We start from the raw sequence: 22,260 nt of genomic DNA on the forward strand, positions 1-22,260 counted from the left end.
ATTTAAATATTGAGTGCAACTGTGGTGGATTACGTAATTCGGTGAGTTGGAACTATCTATGGGTTGGCGCCGGGTCCCCACGGACATTTTAGCGTGTGGCACACTGGCACCTTCAGCTCCGGTCACGTTAGGAGCAGTTCATATTAACATCAACAAGCAGCGCGAAAGCGATAATAGTCCCGGTTGGAGTTAGTAAAACACAGTTGTATGTTAGCCTTCTTGGATGTTAAATAAACGCCTATCATTGTCTTTAAACACCCCGCCTCTCAGACTCCCATTTCCTCCTCTGCTACAGTAGCTAGTAGCTACGGTGTTAGCTGTTGTTGTGAAGGGCTAGCTAGCTAACAGCTACAAACATTGTACAAACTGCTAACGCTATGGCAAGATGTGTGTAGGCCTATGTAATGTTAATGGCTATGTTTTTAAAGTCGTAATGAAGATTGATTTATATTGTGCGTGCCATTTTTACACAAACTGACTAGCACCTGGCTGGCTGCAGTGCTGCTGCTGCTGCCTGCAGCCAGTGCAGAACACCGGCTCCGCCAAATGATTTTTTTTATTTGCGTGTCATCTGAACCATATGATACACAGACGCTCCATTACCGGATAAATATATATAATTAGTAAACTGTCGGGGGCATTAAGTGCCCCCCTTAACTGATTTTCGAGGGCATTTTGTCCATTTTCAAGGGCATTATGCCCCAAGCCCCCGTTAATTTCGAACCCTGGCTATGAATATATGTACACTTGACACAACACGCAACCACATTTTCACAACTTTTATTTAACTACATTGCAAAAGTAGTATACTTTTCAAAAAAAGTGCTTCATTTATGTGCCACATCTGCAACATCTCCTGCAGAAAGTGCTTCATTTATGACTGTGCAACAACTGCAACATCTCCTCTTCAACATTTCAATATAAAAATAAAATAAAAAACAAACAAGTGCATGATGTGCATCTGAACATTCTAACATCAACACTTGAACAAAAAAACACATTTATAGTGCAGCTGAGCTTATGAAAAAGTGCTTCATGTCTGTGCAACAACAGCAAATCACAGCATCTTATTAGCACTTATTGTCCACTCTTAACTCTCAAACATCAGGGGGGTGGGGGGCAGACAGGCCTAGCCTACATACACACATCTAATGAGAGCGATTGCACTTCTTTGACTGGGCAATGGCAGAGAAAGAGGGTTCATAGGAAGTGAGGGCTACCCGCAAACAGTGATGCAAATGCTAATTTGTCAAGGAGGCACGTTGCTTGTTTTAATGGCATTCATGTGAGAGAAACTGGATTCACAGGTGTATGTTGAGCCAAACATTGTTAGCACAGATATTGCCAGTGTTTTTATTTTGGGGAATGTCTTGACATGAATACACTTTATCCAAAATGTTGTGGTGGATTCATTCTCAAGTGCCTGCTTCAGAGCAGATGATGCTTGCATGTCAATTATTTCAAGTTGCAGGAGACCTTCATCAATGTGAAGTGATGCAAGGAACTCTTGTCCTTTTGTGGAAATAGCAGCTACATTGGCAAATGGGTTGCTCACAAAATGCATCAATTCTCTGGACATGTCAAATTCATCAAATCGACTTGCAAAGTTTTCCCTCAATTTATCAATGAAATCTGTCATTAATTGAGTGACTTTTGGCTCAATTGTGCGTGTTAACGTTGACATGAAAAGAAAAAAGTTAAAAAAAAAATATTAAAAACAAATATTTATTTTTAATTTTTTTTATTTTTTTTTTATTATCATGTAATCTTTGGCGGGCCGGTCAGAATCATCCCACGGGCCGGATCTGGCCCGCGGGCCGCCAGTTGAATAGCCCTGCCTTAGGGAATGGGTCTGAGGTCACCAAAGTGCAATACCGGCCGCATCCAGCTAGACGGCGATATCGAGCACCCTTTGAAACCTTGTATCTTGGCCTGTGCATCGATCTAATGTCTCCGGGTCGTTTTTTTTTTCGTGCAAGGGGAGCGGTTATACCGGTTGGATTGAGAAGAATCGAATGCTCCCGATGCATGATGTGTGGTGGATTATGTTGGCGACACGATGGACATCAATACTTGGAATCGCGATCAGATAATTGGAATATTCTTTTTGGGGTACATCCTAGTCAAGGTAAGGGCTATATGATATCAATCTTGCATTGATCCAAGCATGTCTTCACCTCGATCCGAACGTGTGTGTGTAACGTTAGTCCACAACGTATGCCGTTGGTGACGATCGAAGCATCAAAAAACGACCCCCCCCCCCCCTTTCATGCATTCATGATGAAACATGATATCTATGATTTTGATTTGAGAATAATAGCCGGTCCAGGCAAGAAACGGCAACGGTTATAGTATAATACACGCATAAGGCTATTCCTCAGCATTTCGGGAATTACCCCAGACCGATCTAAAAACATACTTATATTCACCACGGTATAACGCGTGAATGTATGTATGAAAAAATTATCTCTTTTTTACATCTTGACCGGAAGAAAGTCACTGTCAAATGACCATAGTATTGTATCCATAGCTATAATATTGAATATAGTTATAGCTCTACAAACAAGGTGACGGACTCCTATCTTTTAAAGCGTGGCAGTGAATAGATGGGGCCCGAAAAGGGCGCGGCACCCAATGTGTTAAGACATGTTTTTATATGGGTCGGGACACTATAAAAAATACTATAGAGAATTGTCAGTGCTGTAAAGTTTAAACCTTTTTAAATCTTAGACAAACGAAACACTTTGCTTTCATGAAATATTGTAAGCAGTCATTTGAGGCTTTATAAAAGCAGCACAATGAACACAAATCTGTCAGTGCCGAGTCCGACCTCATCTTAAATAACAAACGTCATTGCTTGTTGTAGTTAACAAAGAGAGGCAGAGTTAATGAGGTGTATGACGTTCGTTGCATTGGAGGCGCAAGATTTTGCAGGTGGGAGGGGAAATAAAAAACAAATGAAAAATGTAAAAAATTTGAATATAGCTTTAAGAGATAAGCAGTAAGTTGGTTGGATACAGCACGGCCAAGTGTTTTAGAAAGGAAGGAGAGAAGAGAGACAGGACGATAGTTGCCTATGACGGTGGGGTTCATGGTTGTTTTTTTATGAGTGGTGTGACTCTGGCTTGTTTTAGGGAGGTGGGGACCACCCCCGAGTTGAGGGAGGAGTTGATGGTTGTAGTTAGGAATGGGAGGATGTCTGGAGGATTCAGATTCCTTTATTAAGCCATATGTGTAACCACATTGGTAATTGTCTCAGCGTTAGAGTATGCATTTTTCCATACATTTTCTTTTCACATAACAACAACAGACACAGGACAAAGACAGTGCAGTGCAGGATTAATCATTTGAATAAATATATATATATAAAGTATGTAAAGTGCAGTGCAGAGTTCCAGGTCAGTCCCAGTGCAGAATTCTTGCCAGGAGTGGGGAGGGTAACTGATCCAGCTGGCATGTAGTCGGACGGTTCGACGTTACCAGTGTCAGGGTCTCAGCTTCTGTAATGGGAGAGAAAGATGACAGAGTGAAGGATGAGGTTCTCGATTCAGTATTTGGAATGGGTGGGGGTTGGGAGAAGGCTGCGGATGTTCTCCACTTTTTCCTCAAAGAAGATCGCAAAGTCTTCGGCAGAGAGAGATGAGGGGGTGGGGGGGAGTGAGGAGGGAGGACATGGTAGCATGCAGTTTGCGAAGGTTCTTGGCAGAGGCCTCGATCCTATGGTGAAAGAAAGAAGCTTTGGCAGTAGTAATGGTTTTGGAGTATGTTAACAAGAGGTTGTGATATGTGGTGATGTCAGCAGTGAGGCGTGACTTTCTATACTTCCTCTCAGCTGCTCTCAGGACCTGTCTTTGTTCTCTCACTGCATCCGTCAGCCATGGACTGGATGGGGAACAGCGCGCAGGTTTCTCAACGAGGGGACAGCTTGTCGAAGGAGTTTGAGAGGGCTGAGATGAGGGTGGATGTTGCCGTATCTGGGGGGAGAAAAGAGAAGGTGTCACTCAAAGGTAGAGTGGATAGTATGTCAGAGGAGAGGGTGGAGGGGGATAGGGAGGGCAGGTTGCATCTGACTGAGACGGTTTGAGTTGGAGTGAAAGGCTTTCGGTTAAGCATGAGAGTTAGTGAGAAGGATATGAAGGAATGGTCAGATGTATGCAGGGGAGTTACCGTGGTGGGAGGCATGACAGTGGGAGTCATGTCAAAGGATTGTAGGAGGGAGACCACTGTGTCTGACTGACATGAGTCAGGCTGGTTGAAGTCGCCCATTAGAAGGAGGGGCGTACCATCTTCTGGTAAGGAGCTTAGAAGCATGTCCAGCTCATCTGGGAAGTGATCGAGTGGACCTGGATGGCGATAGAGTGTAACAATGGTGAGATTGAAAGGATTAGAGACGGATACTGCATGATATTCGAGAGAGGAGAGTGACAGCGCTGGGAGTGGTGTTAAGTTTGTAGCCCATGAAGGAGATGTCATGAGGCCAGTGCCTCCACCCCGTCTGGAAGGTCGAGGTGTGTGAGTGAAGTTATAGTTTGTAGATAAGGCTGCAGGTGGTGATGAGTTATTGGGGGTTATCCAGGTCTCAGTTAGAGCCAGGAGCTGTAGGTTTTGACTATGGGCGTAGGCAGTAATGAAGTCGGCTTTCTTGACGGGTGATTGACAATTCCATAAACCTCCCCGTACTGACGGGCATATTAGTGGCTGTGGGGGGTAGGAGAGATTAGTCGGGTTGATACCAAACTGTCGTGGGTGGGTTGAATCTGTTCTGTCTGGAGGAGCAGATTGTGCATATAGGTATGAGGCACATTTTGGTGTCAGAGTAGCAGGGAGAAAGGTGAAGTAGGGGAGGAAGAGAGGTAGAGAAATAGCAGAGTGGGAGGGAAAGAAAATATTTTCAGAGTGGAGTGATAGATAGGATAATGGTATACTTAGCACTAGATGGGTGGGTCGGTTCCCTCGGCGGAGAACTCCAGGAAAACTCCACGTCTTTGTCCGTCTACGTTCGCGCCGCTTCGCTGCCGCTTACCCAGCAAACGTTTAAATCTCTATCTCACGCAAGACCATTATTTCCAGAGTACGTGAAATTAATTAAAATAATGATGCATTTGCAAGCTAATAATAGCTATTAAACACACAAGTGACACAAGGAAACATCTCTCACCTCAGCATCTCTTTTTATCGTAGCTTTCACTTATCTTGCGCAAAAAAACTAATTTCCACGGATTTGATTTCAGACTAGGCATGATGAATTAGCAATAATTGAGTCGAGTGAAAACGGACGACTGACGAGCTTTTAAAAGTGAAAGTAAATTAAAACAAGGTACAACTGAAGACTAAATACTGGCTCCTCCTCTAATTGTCCACGAAAGCAGATTGATGCATTTTATTCAATAAAAACGTGATGCGGTGCAGATAAAGCTCTCTGCATTTGCTTGAAAAGTTGGGACATTTGCGCTTGATTTCTATCACAGCCAGGCCAGTTGTGCCTAAAGGAGAGACAGCGAGGCAGAATGAATTAAGCTAATTCCGGATGAAAATGCCAGGCGGGCCGGATTTTACTCCTGGGGTCACTTGAGTTTGACACGTGTCCTAGATGGTTGCAGCCACTTTCTACACCACAGAAATATAGCAAATAATCTATGTGTGCATGGATTAGGCAGGGACTACGGATGAAAACTAGCTGCTTAGCTAACTCTGGCACATTTACATTGATGTGGAAACTGAAAGTGTTGATTGATGTACATTGTCCCTGGGTAATAAATAAAGGAATACACGTAAACTTAATGTATGTGTGTGTGTCAGGTGACAGACTTTAACCAATCAAAGATCCTGGAGGAGTCGTCTCTGATGCGCACGCTGTGTGGCACGCCCACCTACCTGGCTCCTGAGGTGTTCACCCACGCCGCCACCACGGGATACGGACGCTCTGTCGACGTCTGGAGCCTCGGAGTCCTGCTGTTCGTCTGGTCGGGACCCGTTTATCTCTCTCTGTCTCTATCTCTCTCTGTCTCTTTATCTATATCCATCTATGTCTCTCTATCTCTTTCTTTATCTCTTTGTCTATTTCTCTCTTATCTCTTTCTCTTTATCTCTCTGTCTTTTATCTCTTTCTGTCTCTCTCTTTCTCTATCTCTTTCTGTCTCAATCTTACATTTTGTCATTTAGCTGAACGCTTTTATCCAAAGAGACTTACAAGTTCTGTATGACAAGTCAGCAGGAAGGGTACAACTATATCAGCTGAGTAACAATGTTCATCAGACAGTGTTGAGACTCGGGTGTTGCAAGACATATTAGTATAGTAGGAAGAGTGCATGATAGTAGAAGACAGTAAGAAGGTTAGTGGATTTTCTTTTTATCTCTTACTTTCTCAAAACATTTCTCCTTACTATCTCTTTCTGTCACTTTATCTATTTTTCTTTCTCTGTCGCTGTCTATTTATATTTTCTCTATCCTCTCTGTCGCTCCATCTCTATCGTTCTCTTTCTGTCACTATCTCTATTTATCTCCTTTTCTCTATTTCTATTTATCTATCTCTATCTCTTTCTGTCACTATCTCAATTTGCAATTTAGTCATTTAGCTTTTATCTAAAGCGACTTACAGATTGTGAACAACATGTCACCAGGAGGGCTATATGGTCCGTGTACGTTTTGATAGTTCGTTTTTCGTTTCAAAAGGAAAAACGAACAAACGAAAAAAAACTTAAATACGAGGTGTTTCCTATTTCCGTTTGAAACCAAAATCGAAAAAACGGGGAAAAACTGAAATACGGGCCTGTTTTTCGTATTTTGGTATCAGAATCAAATGAAAAAAATGAGTCAATAATGGGCCGTGTACGTTTTGATAGTTCGTTTTTCGTTTTTGATGTGAAGAATGGAGAACGGAACCACGTGACAAGTACATTTTTCAATGTAAAAGCCATGCACGATCTAACGTTAACGAATATGTATAACGTTATGAATAAATACATAAATACATGCATACAGATCTATACCAGGGTAACGTTATGATACATACATTTTTTGTTTTGTGCATTTCATTTAGACATGATATTTTATGTGAAGTAATAGCCTAATAATATGGAAATAGCCTGTGTGGTCTGTATCCTAGTTCAGTGCAGTGGTCGGCAATAGGCGGCTCGCAGACCGAAATAGGTCCGCCAGCAATAATATCTGCCAATCAGATTATTTTGAGAATATGATTTGTGATGAAGACTCGCTTTATTGTATCGGAATCGGGAGACTTAGGTAAAGTTAGAAAGATATTCACAGATTCGAATTTCCGCGTCAATAATTCTTAAGCGAAATGTTTTTAAAACACAAAGGACACCTCTTTCCTATCGTAGTAAGGTAGACAATGAGCTACAACCTTACTTTCACCTAAACGAGGCGAGCCGGCCTCAGAGCTGTACATTTAATAACTAATAATAATAAATTGATCTATATGTGCAGTCGGCCTTGACGAGGCAAGTGCGCAGCCAGGGACCGTCTAAAAAGTGCAACACCGAAAAGAGGCACTGCAAAAAGATTGATTGATTGATTGATTGATTGATTGATTGATTGAAAAGTTTATTAACAGATTGCAGAATGGGTACAGTACAGTACAGCTCAATACATACAATTGTTAAGGGGATGCAGACCAGAGAAAGACTTTCGTCTTGTTTACATCAGGGTCCCCCATTTTCAATTAATCAGGACATATATGACATACATGACATACAGATAGACAGTACTGCTACATCTAGACATTTATGACATATCAGATGTTCAAATTTGAGTACTGTTTGTGATACCAAAAGAGTCCAGAAAAGAGAGTATATATACATTTGACGTAGAAACTGTACATTGGAGGAGGTTGGGTGGGGGGGGGAATTGTACATTGGAGGTGGTTGGGTGGGTGGGGGGGGGGGGACTGTACAACTGTACAATCAAAACTGTAAATAAATACTGTAAATAAGTTTGAATGTTGATAACTGATAACATGTTGTTCAATGTTTTTTTTGTTCAACATATGCATACATGGAGTGTAAATAAATAAATCCATGGTTAAAAGCAACAGTTTTGTTCCCTGAATTCTGAGTTTATTTGATAGCGATATATTGGTGTATTGAAATACCTTACCCCAGAAATCTTACATAAAAATGTTATGATAGAGTATAAAAATATGCTCACCATATGCATACAGTATACATGGAGTGAGTAGTGAGGTCATATAAAATGATTCTGTAGTGGGAGCATTCTTTGATAGCGATACATATGTATTAACAATTAGATTAAAAACAACTACTCTGCTGAATTCTGCTGACAGCGCTCCTGTGCTTGCGCACGCATGCGCATGACCCACAATCGTTCACTACAATATTCTGCCACAAAAATTAAAAAAAATCACATCCGCGACCCACTCAAAATGGCCCCGCGACCCACTTTTGGGTCGCGACCCACCAGTTGAGAAACACTGGCTTAGAGTAGACGACAGAGTACAGCAACTTGCAATGGGCCTGGTCTACAAGATACACTACGCGACCAAGGTACCCATGTACATGTCAAAATACTTCCCAAAGGTCAGTGAATACCACGATCACAACACCAGAGGGAGCTCCACAAATCATGTAAAACCCAGATTTGGCTCAAACAAGGGACTAAACACGTTTCGCAATTATGCCACATCAATGTGGAACGCCCTACCCACAGCTGTAAAGGAATGTGAATCACTACCCACTTTCAAAAACACTCTCAAAGAACACCTACGTGAGACTGCAATTCGAAACTGGCCCCTACAAATGTCCTAACCTAGTTGTACAGTAAATGACCAAGTAAGGCTTTGTCAGTATTCCAATGTACAGTGTAAAATGTGTGTGTCCCCTACCCAACCCCACCCCCCCCCCCCCCCCCCACCTCCAATGTACAGCCCTCACCCACCCAACCACACCCCACCCACCCTACCTCCTCCAATGTACAGTTTCTACGCCAAATGTATATACACTCTTTTTCTGGAAATTTTTGTATCACAAACAGTACTGTATTTGCAAATCTGATATGTCATAAATGTATAGATGTAGCAGTACTGTCTATCTGTATGTCATGTATGTCATATATGTTATGATGAATTGAAAATGGGGGACCCTGATGTAAACAAGACGAAAGTCTTTCTCTGGTCTGCATCCCCTTAACAATTGTATGTATTGAGCTGTACTGTACTGCACCCATTCTGCAATCTGTTAATAAACTTTTCAATCAATCAATCAATCAATCAATCTTTTTGCAGTGCCTCTTTTCGGTGTTGCACTTTTTAGACAGTCCCTGGCTGCGCACTTGCCTCGTCAAGGCCGACTGCACATATAGATCAATTTATTATTATTAGTTATTAAATGTACAGCCCCGAGGCCGGCTCGCCTCGTTTAGGTGAAAGTAAGGTTGTAGCTCATTGTCTACCTTACTACGATAGGAAAGAGGTGTCCTTTGTGTTTTAAAAACATTTCGCTTAAGAATTATTGACGCGGAAATTCGAATCTGTGAATATCTTTCTAACTTTACCTAAGTCTCCCGATTCCGATACAATAAAGCGAGTCTTCATCACAAATCATATTCTCAAAATAATCTGATCGGCAGATATTATTGCTGGCGGACCTATTTCGGTCTGCGAGCCGCCTATTGCCGACCACTGCACTGAACTAGGATACAGACCACACAGGCTATTTCCATATTATTAGGCTATTACTTCACATAAAATATCATGTCTAAATGAAATGCACAAAACAAAAAATGTATGTATCATAACGTTACCCTGGTATAGATCTGTATGCATGTATTTATGTATTTATTCATAACGTTATACATATTCATTAACGTTAGATCGTGCATGGCTTTTACATTGAAAAATGTACTTGTCACGTGGTTCCGTTCTCCATTCTTCACATCAAAAACGAAAAACGAACTATCAAAACGTACACGGCCCATTATTGACTCCTTTTTTTCATTTGATTCTGATACCAAAATACGAAAAACGTTAGGTTATGACTATAACCAAGTTCTGTTAGTTAGGGGCGATGCTTGGCATCGCCTTCTGCACTATCTCGCGTACGTGCACGCGTACTGAATAAACCACAAATGTACCTCTAATACCAGTATTAGTCTGACCACACCCCTCATCAGCTTACCTTCATAAGCAGGTGTGTGGTCACCTGCTCTCCTCCTTCCCAAGCTTTCACCACAAGGTGAGGACAAGGGCTGCAGCGGCGTCCGATGCCAAGCATCGCCCCTAACTAACAGAACTTGGTTATAGTCATAACCTAACGTTCTGTATCGTTAGTGGCTTAGCTTGGCATCGCCTTCTGCACAAGGGAGGCCAAGCGGAGCCACTTGGCTGACAAATACACCCCGCTGACAGCCCCCCAAAACCATCAGAACAGGGAGGGCCGAGCCCCCCCGACCCCCCCTAATGGAGGGTAGCCCCCCTATTAGGGACGTCACGGGAGGGCGACGGACCCGACCGTGCGAAGAGGCACTCAAGCAACTCAACGCACAGGGTGAGCAGACCGTGGCCTGACCCCACGACTACACACACGCACAACCCGCATGCCACCCGGGAACGAACGGAGGAACAACCTCGTTACTGCCCCCAGAATCACGGGGTCAAGGGCAAACCCAACCCCGTGGCAAGGCCGTAGCAGCGGAGCACGAAGGAAGACCCAGACCCACCAAAAGGACTGGACTCCCTGGAATGGGGGCCCGGAGAAGTCCATGATGCCAGCATCAAGACCCCACCAGGTGGGCACGTAGTGCCCCGCCCCCCACATCGCCAGCATATTCGGACAAAGGCCCCTCAGTTACTGCACCTGGTATTCCCAGGCGGAACCAACCAGGCCAGAACCTGCCCAGCTTCCGAGATCGGACGAGACCGGGCGTGTTCAGGTCGGAATGGCCGTAAGCCGAGCGGGCCCCGTCCCCCCAATAGTACACCGCCTGGCACACTGACCCTGCAGAATAGGCAGTCAGCATGGCCGTAAGCACACAAAAAAGGTTAACCAACGGAAGCAGGCAGCGCACCGGGGAAAAACCAGGCAACAGGCTGTTAACCCTAGCCTGGAGACTGCGGACGAGACAGGCGCCAGAGGGGACAGCTGAACACAGCCGCCCCGGCGGAAGGAGCGTAAGCTGGCGGTGTTGCATGACCAAGCCTCCATTTAACAACCCCCACCCAGAGGGGTCGAGGCAGAGAAGGCTGACACGATTGGCAGACGTCATGAACGTGCAGGGGCACCCTCAACCGGTGAACCCGGGAGTTGACACTGCTCCAACACACCAGGGAATCAACCACCTCGGTGTTACCCAATGCGGTGGTTGTTCCTATAACCCCTCAAGAAAAAACTCCAAAACACACCTGCGGGTATACACCGGCTATACCGCAGTACAAGTGTTTCAGTTTCCAAAAAGGGTTAACCCAGGCCTACGGGTCGCAAACATCACTTCGGACCGGGCCTGGCGGCACGGGAAGCACAGGGTCACCAGAGGAGGTCAAAAAACCACCCCCACAGGCCCCTCTTCGCCATGCGTGAGAGAGGAGCGAAAAATAATGGAGAACCAGCCCCTAAGCACACCGTACCTGGTATTCCCCGGCGGTCTCCCAACCAAGTACTAACCAGGACCAACCTGTGCAGCGGCCGAGATCCGACGAGATCGAGCGCGTACAGAATGGCATGGCTGTAAGCCATGACGACAGTGCTGAGTAAAAACATACCCAACCAGGGTCTCCATAGCGCTTAACCCTGTGACACCCAGACCGACCTGGCATTTTTCCCCCTGAAAAAAGCCCAAGTCCCTCAGGGTACCAGAACAGCAGATCTGCATCCCCGGCGGACAACGGGTTCAACTGATCTGGACCAGCGTGACCAGAACCAGTCCCGTGCCCTAACCACGCCGACATGCCTACTCCAGGAGAAGGGCAGATATGCGTGTTGATCTTAACATGAAAAGAAGGCGCCACCCAGACGTCGGGACGAACCGCGCCTGGTGGCCCACCCCAAGGGCGTGAGACCCCACTACATATGTTCAGATCCATCCCGTCATCATCCCCCAGACATGAACGAGGATCCGTCGACAACCCACCCAGGTCATGGGATGTGGTCGCCGGAAGAGGAAAAACCCCCATCTCAGTTGCTTTATAAAAACGCTGTTTCAACCACAAGCAACTAAGGCGTGCCAGTCAATCGCCTGTTTACAGCGAGCTAGCACTATACGTGCGTCGGGACACACCCCCATCAATGAACAGGCTATTTAGACCTGTCATTGAATCCCCAAGGCGCCCAGGGGAACGACAAGAGGGGTGTGACACTCCCTAACTCCAACACTTCTGGAATAGAAAGAAGGAAGCATCAACAGTATGTATCCCAGTCTACACAGCCGGGGTAAAAAATGTTCACATTTTTACATCCCACCACCCTCCCATAGGAAAGAGACGGGGATCCCCAGAGAGACTTCCCACGCGAGCTGTACAGATTGAAAAGAATATATTGCACCTTGAGCCATGTAAAAAACTGGTTTTAGGGCCTCCGGGGAAGAGGCACCGAACCCATACACACTCAATAAACGAATTGAATCGAATATACATACAATAGAAAAGGACCTTTCTAGAGGGTCCACTCACTTTGACAATCTGAGGAGGAAGGCTCTGTACTCTGATGGAGGCTTCCTCACATGGAAGAAGGAGTCCGAACTCACAGAAGGCCTGAGTAGGCGCTTGGTGAGGAGGAGCCCTGACCACCCCCCCTGAAAACAGATCCATCACATGGACCTGAACAGCACACGGAAGTCCTACCAACAGAGACGCGCACGGTGACGTACTCTATGGCGGGGGAATTCCTGCGGTGCACACGCCCAATATACCAGGCCGTGGGACCAGGAACTCCCCCCCCCCCCCCCCCCCCCCCCCCCCCCCGTAACGTGCAGAACCGCCACGTGACGGGAACCTTGAAGGACAGGGGGTGTACCCCTGACCGACAGAACAATGGGGAGAGGAAAGGTTACCAGTTCACCCCTTTACGACCCCACACCCATGATACGACGTAACGACAAAAAGAGAATATGACACAGTCATAGTCAGCTCTATGAAGCGTTTCACAGCTCCACACAGCGCACGAGCTAACCTGCTATCTGATTTTTACTAAGGAAAAACACAGAATAGAGAGGGCTCTAAGAACCCCGGTCCAACATACACATGTGCTTCTGTGGCCAGTACAACCCAGTTGTAGGTCACATGACACACACAACCCATCATCACCTACAAAAAATGGCAAAAACACTCAACAGAGGAACGCCGTTTTTTTCACAATGAGAGAATACATCATTCTTGATTAGTATCGACCACAGGCCTTGCTAAGCACACATGACAGCAACCAAACCAATTTCCCTTTAGGAAATAAGTTTCTCCAGCAGATTTAGCACAACCTCAGCAATCAAGCTGAGAGTTACATCGTATCCCTACCACACAAAAGACACAATTAATGCACAACATGTCTGATAGGAGGTGATAAAGTCCCCAGGGAACCGGGGGGGGAAACACAATCCTCCTATTTTACCCTCAATACGGCCAGTTAAAACAGGAACCTGTTAATGTGTGAACTCACTGTTCATTGTCATTACAGTCTGAGAAAGAACATTCTTTTACTCACTCGTCACCAAGCATAGCTTCATAGGTTAGTTGCCTTAGTAGTGAGTACACGGTACACATAAACACCATGATGTTTCTCACACAACAACCAGATCAACACATCACGACCTGCACGGAGAAGCTAACTGCCAGTGACAAAAACAGCTCACACACAACCCGCAACGTATCTCAAATGCATTGCAACAACACACGTTTTAGGAAAAAACACCGTTATTCACAATACATTTAGCAAGGTAAAACCAGAAGACGTGTTTATGAGGTCTGGCCAACCCCGTACCTGCCCGGAACGCAGATCAGCGAAGTGCAGTCACAAGCCACCGTAGAACACAGCCGTCCCGTGTTGTTCGATCCGGGCAGCGTCGCCGCTCCACCAGTCGCTACAGTCCTCTTTGTTGACGCAATCCCCGTCTAGGCTCAGGCAGGGTTGACGAACATCCCCTGTCAAGGATGACGTCGTGGTCAAGAGTGTAAAACATGTTAAAAATCAAAGCACGTTCAACAGAATAGCATCAAGCTAACGGCTGCTCCAACCGTTCGGGTGCTATCGCTTCCGCTCGCGAGACGCCGATCTACGACGCACGCGATCAGGAGCGAGCTCCCGGCGGCGCGCGAGAAGTCAAGCTACCCCGCGCCAGGCCACCGACCGGCTAACCGTAAGCTATGAACATGTAAACAATGACATAACACTCACCCAGACAGGCCGCCGTTCTGAACCCTCCTCACTTTTTAAGAGAAAAGAGAAAACAAGACGTCAACACCGCTTCACAACGGTGACATTAACACGTCCGGCGGAATCAGCACAGTACCAACTGGCCTGTATAGCTGACTTTGAACATGAATCTGCCGCTATCGCACATTACATGCACATATCCCCTCGTGAAGGAATACTCTCATTTGGATATGAAAGATGGGGTCTTAACACGGTGACAGAGAGAATCCACTCGTCCAGAACACACAGGGATCACCAGTGTCAATGGTCGCGGCCCACTAGTTAAAACTATAATGGTCGCCAGACCAAGGCCTTCTGTCGCCTAGACGGCTAAACAAAGGACCCTAGCCTGGGGCCGGTTTCCATAAACTTTGTCAAGTAGCCCCCATAGCACTAACAGACAAGTGGAGCCCGCCAGCAAACACTACTCACCCAACCTGGAACGCACCGCTCCTCACAACAGCGGCATGTCCGACAGTTCAGCTGTGGCCTGACAGGTTTCACCCCAACAAACACAGCAAGGAACTGCAGTTGAGAAGCATGCAGCGGCGTGCTCCCAATACGAAAACCGGTGGAGGGTTTGTAGAATGATCATCATCTTCTAGACACTCCAGTACGAAGACAATATCGCTGTATTTTCTCGAAAATAGTGAGAGAGAAAATAAAGATATGATGTCAACGTATCCTTGTTTCCCAAGCTGTTCCTAATCCAATTTCTTCCATCATGGTGTCAAGTGTGGGGATCTACCGAGGCACCTCTTCCTTGTGGTGAAAGCGAGAAGGAGGAGAGCAGGTGACCACACACCTGCTTATGAAGGTAAGCTGATGAGGGGTGTGGTCAGACTAATACTGGTATTAGAGGTACATTTGTGGTTTATTCAGTACGCGTGCACGTACGCGAGATAGTGCAGAAGGCGATGCCAAGCTAAGCCACTAACGATACAGAACAGGCCTGTATTTCAGTTTTTCCCCGTTTTTTCGATTTTGGTTTCAAACGGAAATAGGAAACACCTCGTATTTTCGTTTTTTTCGTTTTTTCGTTTTTCCTTTTGAAACGAAAAACGAACTATCAAAACGTACACAGACCCTATATACATCTCTGGCAGCTAAGGATATTTCTCTCTATATATAGGGTGACCAAACGTCCTCTTTTGCCCGGACATGTCCTCTTTTCACGCCCTGTCCGGGGCGTCCGGGGGGGGTTTATAAATTCATGGATATGTCCTGGGTTTCATTGTTTTTCAGTTTCAGTTTCACGGCCCTTTGCGAGCATCTGAAGGCTCGGGACTGCATTTTTCGCCGAACATATAAATTACCGAATTAAAGCGCTATTCGTTGCTGTTCGAATGCCATCTGAATCGCCAAAATCCGTGCCTCGGTTCTCGAGTTACATGCCGATATGTCAGGCGTGCGACTTTTTACATGGCGCGCCAGATTATCACCTTGGACTCCCGGAGAAGCATGCAGCTGCAGAGCCGCAGAGCCAGCGGCGCTCTCAGGGCCGCGCGCTGACGGCCGCTCAGCAGCGCCACCCACCCAATGGCTGAATTGCCAATGGCTGAATTGGAGTATTGCACTGTGCGGGCACAGCTGCGAGATCCGCGCGGGCCAGACTCGAGGGAGTAAATTAACTATACTTTTGCTCACACAATATCTTGAATGAATGCGTTTATTTATTTCGAACATAAATTGAAAATAAATAATAATAAAAAACAAGTAATAAACAGATTAAAAAACAAGAGTATTGAATGAAGTGTAAACATATGTATTCCTACCCCCTTGATTGATTGATTGATTGAAAACTTTATTAACAGATTGCAGAATGGGTACAATACAGTACGGCTCAATACACACAATTGTTAACACTTTAATCGCCGATGACGTGTTTAGACGTCATTCCTAGCCATGCTCATTCTGCCGAAGACGCCGTAACTCGTCTTTGATATCAATAATTCAAAAATCTGTGATCGAAATCATATTTCTCCTCTGGAGCCATGAGATGTACTGGTGAGCTCCACTCAACTGTCTAACGGTTCGAGAGCGCCATCTGGTGGCCGATCGGCCAAGAGGGAGGGGCGCGCCAAACAGGAAGTGCTCATCCATATGTCGTCCGGGCACTCGCGATCGGTAGCCGGACTACATCTCAACACACTGGATGATCAATCGCTCGCCCTAACTCAATAAACAACGTTATTTGGACATATATAGTATTATACAACCTGGAAATGGTTCATCAGGATCAACATCCCATAATCGAAAACGGTCTACTCCACGCTGATCGTCCAACGGCGCGAGGAACATATGGTAAGATCCAGCGTTATTTTCTAACGTATTCCGTATAAACTGCTCTGATGACCATATGACCCACACTAGACGAATGGTATAATGTTGCCCACGGAATTATAAACGCCCCCTCGCCCATCCGGTCAATATCGGATGATACGTAGTCACTTCTAGAACCACGTCCAGTTGACATTTTTTATCTCGCGCCGATTGCTATCAAACTGTATTTCATCATCAATATAATGCATTTGGAGCTATAAATCAAGTTCTGGAGAAAGCTGCAGAAAACGATAAAAACATACTTATACTTTAGACCATATTTTAGTATGAATATGTGAATGAAAAAGTATATCATTGCTACACCCTGAACAATGGATATAGGACATTGAATGGGCCATAATAATGCCAATCTAGCAATAGAATTTAAAAAGTTATAGCCCTGCAAAGAAGGGGAACTTCTCCATAGACAAATAGAGCTGGCTAGGGATGGTAAATTATGAATTTAACCCATGGCGATCAAAGTGTTAAGGGGATGCAGACCAGAGAAAGACTTTCGTCTTGTTTACATCAGGGTCCCCCATTTTCAATTCATCATAACATATGACATACAGATAGACAGTATTCAGTATACCTTCACACTCTATTATCTTATGCAACTCATATTCACTCCACAAACTGAAATACCGGTATACATACATTGTTGAATGAACAGCCTGTTTCTTGAAGTTAGACTCTCCTCTAAATTGTAACCCCCCTCTCTATAACAGCATTTTTGGATGTTACCCGGGAGTGAATTGTTTCGTGCTTTAAACATGATTTGTGCAGTCTTAAATTCAGCCAGGTCCCAGAGTTTCATGGCATGTGATTTAAAAAATAGTGTGTTTGTGTCCCAACACACGTTCATGTCCCTTCAGGCCCATGTCCTTTCAGGCTATGGATTTGCGGTGTTTTCCAGCTTATACAAAAAATATATACCGTATATTATTTTGGAATATTGCAACTATACTACACAAAAACGTGAGTACACAAGTTCAACTCATGTTCAGCCCTATGTTACTCATTAGCACTAAAAGTGATTTTTCTTTATTGTGTACGAAACTTCAGAATGTTATCTTTCAAAAGAGACCAGGCTTGTGCTATAAGCATAAAGTATAAAGATAAGCTTTGCAAAAAAAGTATGCAGTCCTCAAGTTCAAGTATAAAAAAAAAAAAATCTGGGTGCATGTTTCCAAGCATATGTTAAAACAATAAAGGCATCTTTGAGTAAACTTTGAATAGAGATTCAAGAGGTTTATTCATCACATACATTACAGTACACAAGACATAGTGAAATGAAGGTGGCCATGCCCGCTTCGATTGTGCAAAGTATCATTAAGTATCTCGAGGCTGGGGCCAGCATGTCCTCTTTTTTGGAAATCAAAATATGGTCACCATATCTATATATCTCTTTCTGTCACTCTAATTATTTCTTACTCTCTCTAACTCTGTCATTCTATCTCTTTCGGTCACTCTCTCTCTACATCTCTGTCACTTTATTTATCTTTTTCTGTCTCTTTCTGTCACTCTATTTCTCTCTTTCTCTCTATGTTGCTCTATTTCTATCTCTTTATCTCTCTTTCTGTCTCGTAACAACAGTGGTGAAGTCTAGTTTTTGGAGTGTTTCCTGTGATGATTCCCTCCCATCATTGTACACACCACCACAGTAGTGTGTGTGTGTGTGTGTGTGTGTGTGTGTGTGTGTGTGTGTATATATATTAGGGCTGTCAGTTTATTGTGTTAATTATATTAATTAATTACACAGTAAATTATCGCGTTATGAAAATGTACTCAAAATGAATTACAAAAATATATATATATTTTATAATGAATTTTTTTATCTCATTCATTCCATAAGAACGTAGAATACACATTTACAGACTTTTTTTTTATATGGTCCATTTGCATGTTCTTGGTATCTGATTCTAGGGACATCTATGGATCTCAGGGAATGTATTCCCAGTGTCAGAAATACTGTGTCTGTTACTAGGCTTGAGTAAATTGTAATGAACCAAATGAGAATATCAATAAAAAAAATGTTATCTTTGACTGTGAATAACACCATGATAAAATTGACCAGACCTGAAAAATCTAAGCAAATTAATAAATGGAAGATGATTAAACAGAAGGTTTTGTATACAGTACTGAATTCTGCCATCCGGACACATGCAATTTGAAATATGATTATAGACTATAGAATATCGGGCATAAAATGTTTATGCGATTAAAATGCGATTAATTAGATTTATCGCCTGACAGCACTAATATATATATATATATTAAGGCTGTCAAAGTTAACGCAGTATTAACGCGTTATTGCCCGATTCTATTAACGCCACTATTTGTTTTAACTCACGATTAACTTTTAAGAAAAAAAATTATATGTATATATATATATTTTTTTACTAGACTTCACTCAGGTGTATTATTGATGCTCTCATTGATACTGTGTGTGTGTGTGTGTGTGTGTGTGTGTGTGTGTGTGTGTGTGTGTGTGTGTGTGTGTGTGTGTGTGTGAGTGAGATATAGAGAGAGGGGGGTGAGAGAGATGAGGAAGGGGCAAGAGAGAAAGAGCTGGGAGAGTGTGTGTGAGAGAGAGGAGGGGGGTGTGATTACTCAGCCCTTGTGTGGGTGAATGTAACAAGTTCCTAACGTTTTCTTTCCCCTATTATTTCATGCACACTTTATTCATTGTTTTAAATTATTATTTTCTTTTAAGTTATTTTGTGCATCACTCTGTTTTGAATTTGATTGCAATGCATGAGGGTCATCCTTTTGTGTTAAATGGCTGCATAAAGCAAGCATTTGTTGACTTGCATGTTGATAAGAGTATTAAAACTTGGAACTTGAAAAAGATCTGTTTAAGGTAGAAAAAAATAAAATAAAAATGCGATTAATCACGAGTTAACTATGGACAATCATGCGATTAATCTAGTTAAATATTTTAATCGATTGACAGCACTAATATATATATAATATACTATAATATCTCTGTCTGTCTCTCTAGTCTAAGTGGTTATCAGCCGTTCCATGCTGACTGGGGTGATCAGAGTGTGAGGGACCAGATAACTCAGGGAGAGTTCACTATGATTCCTGCCAGATGGAAAGATGTCTCTGACCAAGGTAGGTCTACTCAAGGGGTCAAGGTAGGTCTACTCCAGGGGTCAAGATAGGTCTACTCCAGGGGTCAAGGTAGGTGTTTTCAGATGCTGCGATCATTACAAAAGCATGTTTTATGATGGGGTTCGGTAAAATAGATGTTACCTTTGTCAGCAGGTACTCCACTCTCGCTCTAAGTGTCTTGGATCAGAACAGGATCAATACATATAACGTTAGGTGGCCCTCATCCGTTGTCTTCTTCTTCATTTGTGTGCTCGGGCCAGACTATACCACGGAGCCGAATAGGTTTCCTCATCGGCCGGTTTGACTATAGTATTTTTATGATTTACCAGAAGTGCTGAAAACGCACCTTATTATCCATGATCATCATCCATATAATTCGTTTTGTCTTCTTTTTCATAATATCCAATAGTTCGCTCTAGGTGATTGCCATTGTCGAATGTTAGTTGGCTGTACTGCTCACTGCTGCTCGCTCCCTAGTGCTTTGGTTGCTCTCGCTGCGGCGTGGGGCGGCCCACACTAAACTGGCCCATGCAGTTCATAAGGTAGGTGATACTGCCACCTGTCGGGATTTAACTGTCATTGCCATTATAACGTAGCCAGAGGTCCCAGGCACACTCACAAAGGCCCCTGCGAGTGTTTAGAATAAGAAAATAGAAAAAAAGGAACAAAAAATTAGATCTCATTATTGGCGCTCAAGCGTTGGCTGTAAAAAACGAGATATCTCGTTTTTGGCGCTCAATGAGTTAATATCTGTAAAAATATGTCCATCTCATTATCTGTGCTTTCCCAAATGCATATTGGGATTCAGGCTCATCCCTGGTGGTGACGATGAGGATGTTTGTTTCCCTCACAGCCAAGGACTTGGTGAGGAAGCTGCTGGTGGTCGATCCCTCTCAAAGACTGACGATAGAACAAGCTCTACAGCACCCCTGGCTACAGGTAATATTATTACTGCTATAACTGGTTACGAGTAGGGATGTCCCGAATTTTTTTTGCTCCCGATCCGATCCCGATCATGTGATTGAGTATCTACCGATACCGATCTTTCCCGATCCGATAAAAAAAAATATATATATATTTGTATCCCAATTTCTCACATTACATTCACCCTGAATGTTGACGTTATCCAGGTGAAAAGTCAACTTCATTCAAGCGAGGCATTGCAATCCTTGACATAAATCATTTGATGTATAATTAAATCAATGCGTTTGTTTTGGCAAAATTCTTCTGCTCTGTGTGACAATAAATAAATGAATGATATGCAATTTAAAACCAAAACTAAGGCCTCAGTATGAGTTTAAGACGTGAACATGGTCATGTTTGTTGAATAAAAAAATTTAAAGTAATAATATAATAATAATATTACTACTACTATACCTGACTACAGGTAATATTACAACGACTGTACCTGACTACAGGTAATATTACTGCTACTATACCTGGCTACAGGTAATATTACTGCTACTATACCTGGCTACAGGTAATGTTACTGCTACTATACCTGGATACAGGTAATATTACTGCTACTATACCTGGCTACAGGTAATATTACTGCTACTATACCTGGCTACATGTAATATTACTGCTACTACGACTACAGTGTGTTTGTGTGTTCAGGACCCAGTGATGTTGGCACAGGCTCACAGTGTGATGAACCAGACTGAGACAATAGAAGTCACCACGGTAAGATAAGTATGTTAAATATTGGGACATATTTCTAAAATGTCTCAATATTATCAGGGAATCAATATTTAAAGTGCATTGTAGTTTATTTCACGAGTCTGTAGCACAAAATCTAAAAGTAGTCTTTCTGAGAGGAACATGTAGTGTATTAATCCAGTCCTGAGAGCAAGTTTGATAAACTCCTACATTGAGGAACATGTCGTGTAATCCAGTCCTGAGAGCAAGTTTGATAAGCTCCTACATTGAGGAACATGTCGTGTAATCCAGTCCTGAGAGCAAGTTTGATAAGATCCTACATTGAGGAACATGTCGTGTAATCCAGTCCTGAGAGCAGGTTTGATAAACTCCTACATTGAGGAACATGTAGTGTAATCCAGTCCTGAGAGCAGGTTTGATAAGCTCCTACATTGAGTAACATGTCGTGTAATCCAGTCCTGAGAGCAGTTGAAATAGTAGTGAATGAATGTAAATTGGTCATTTGTTGCTTTGTAAATAAACATATGTTGATCCCATCTCACAGAGACAGAGATGCAGCAAACCTTTTCATAGAGTACAATGATGGTTTCACCAGTATTACATCTTAGCAAAGTGATAAATAGCATCTAAGGACATATGGGTGGTAACAGCAGCATTCTTTTTATCTTTTTCTACTAAACCTGTATGTTACGGTTTATAGGTGAGATAGGATTAATAGATATTGTTTATGGTGTATTCATTCTCACAGGTGTTATACAACACTATACATTTGTTTGATTACTCCATGTAT

The 22,260-nt window shown here is 43.5% G+C and overlaps 1 protein-coding gene across 2 annotated transcripts in view; it reads left to right on the forward strand.

Annotated features, from left to right (window-relative positions):
- chek2 (checkpoint kinase 2) overlaps positions 1-22,260 on the forward strand; it is a 112,402-nt gene that overhangs the window by 84,961 nt on the left and 5,181 nt on the right. For both annotated transcript variants that reach the window (XM_084308877.1, XM_084308878.1), the window contains 4 exons: positions 5,800-5,963; positions 19,696-19,811; positions 20,665-20,750; positions 21,429-21,494. In XM_084308877.1, coding sequence (XP_084165003.1) covers positions 5,800-5,963; positions 19,696-19,811; positions 20,665-20,750; positions 21,429-21,494 — 432 coding nt within the window. The remainder of the gene's footprint in view (positions 1-5,799; positions 5,964-19,695; positions 19,812-20,664; positions 20,751-21,428; positions 21,495-22,260) is intronic.

Source organism: Notolepis coatsorum, assembly GCF_963971535.1.
Source record: "Notolepis coatsorum genome assembly, chromosome: 2".
Lineage (NCBI taxonomy): Eukaryota > Metazoa > Chordata > Actinopteri > Aulopiformes > Paralepididae > Notolepis > Notolepis coatsorum.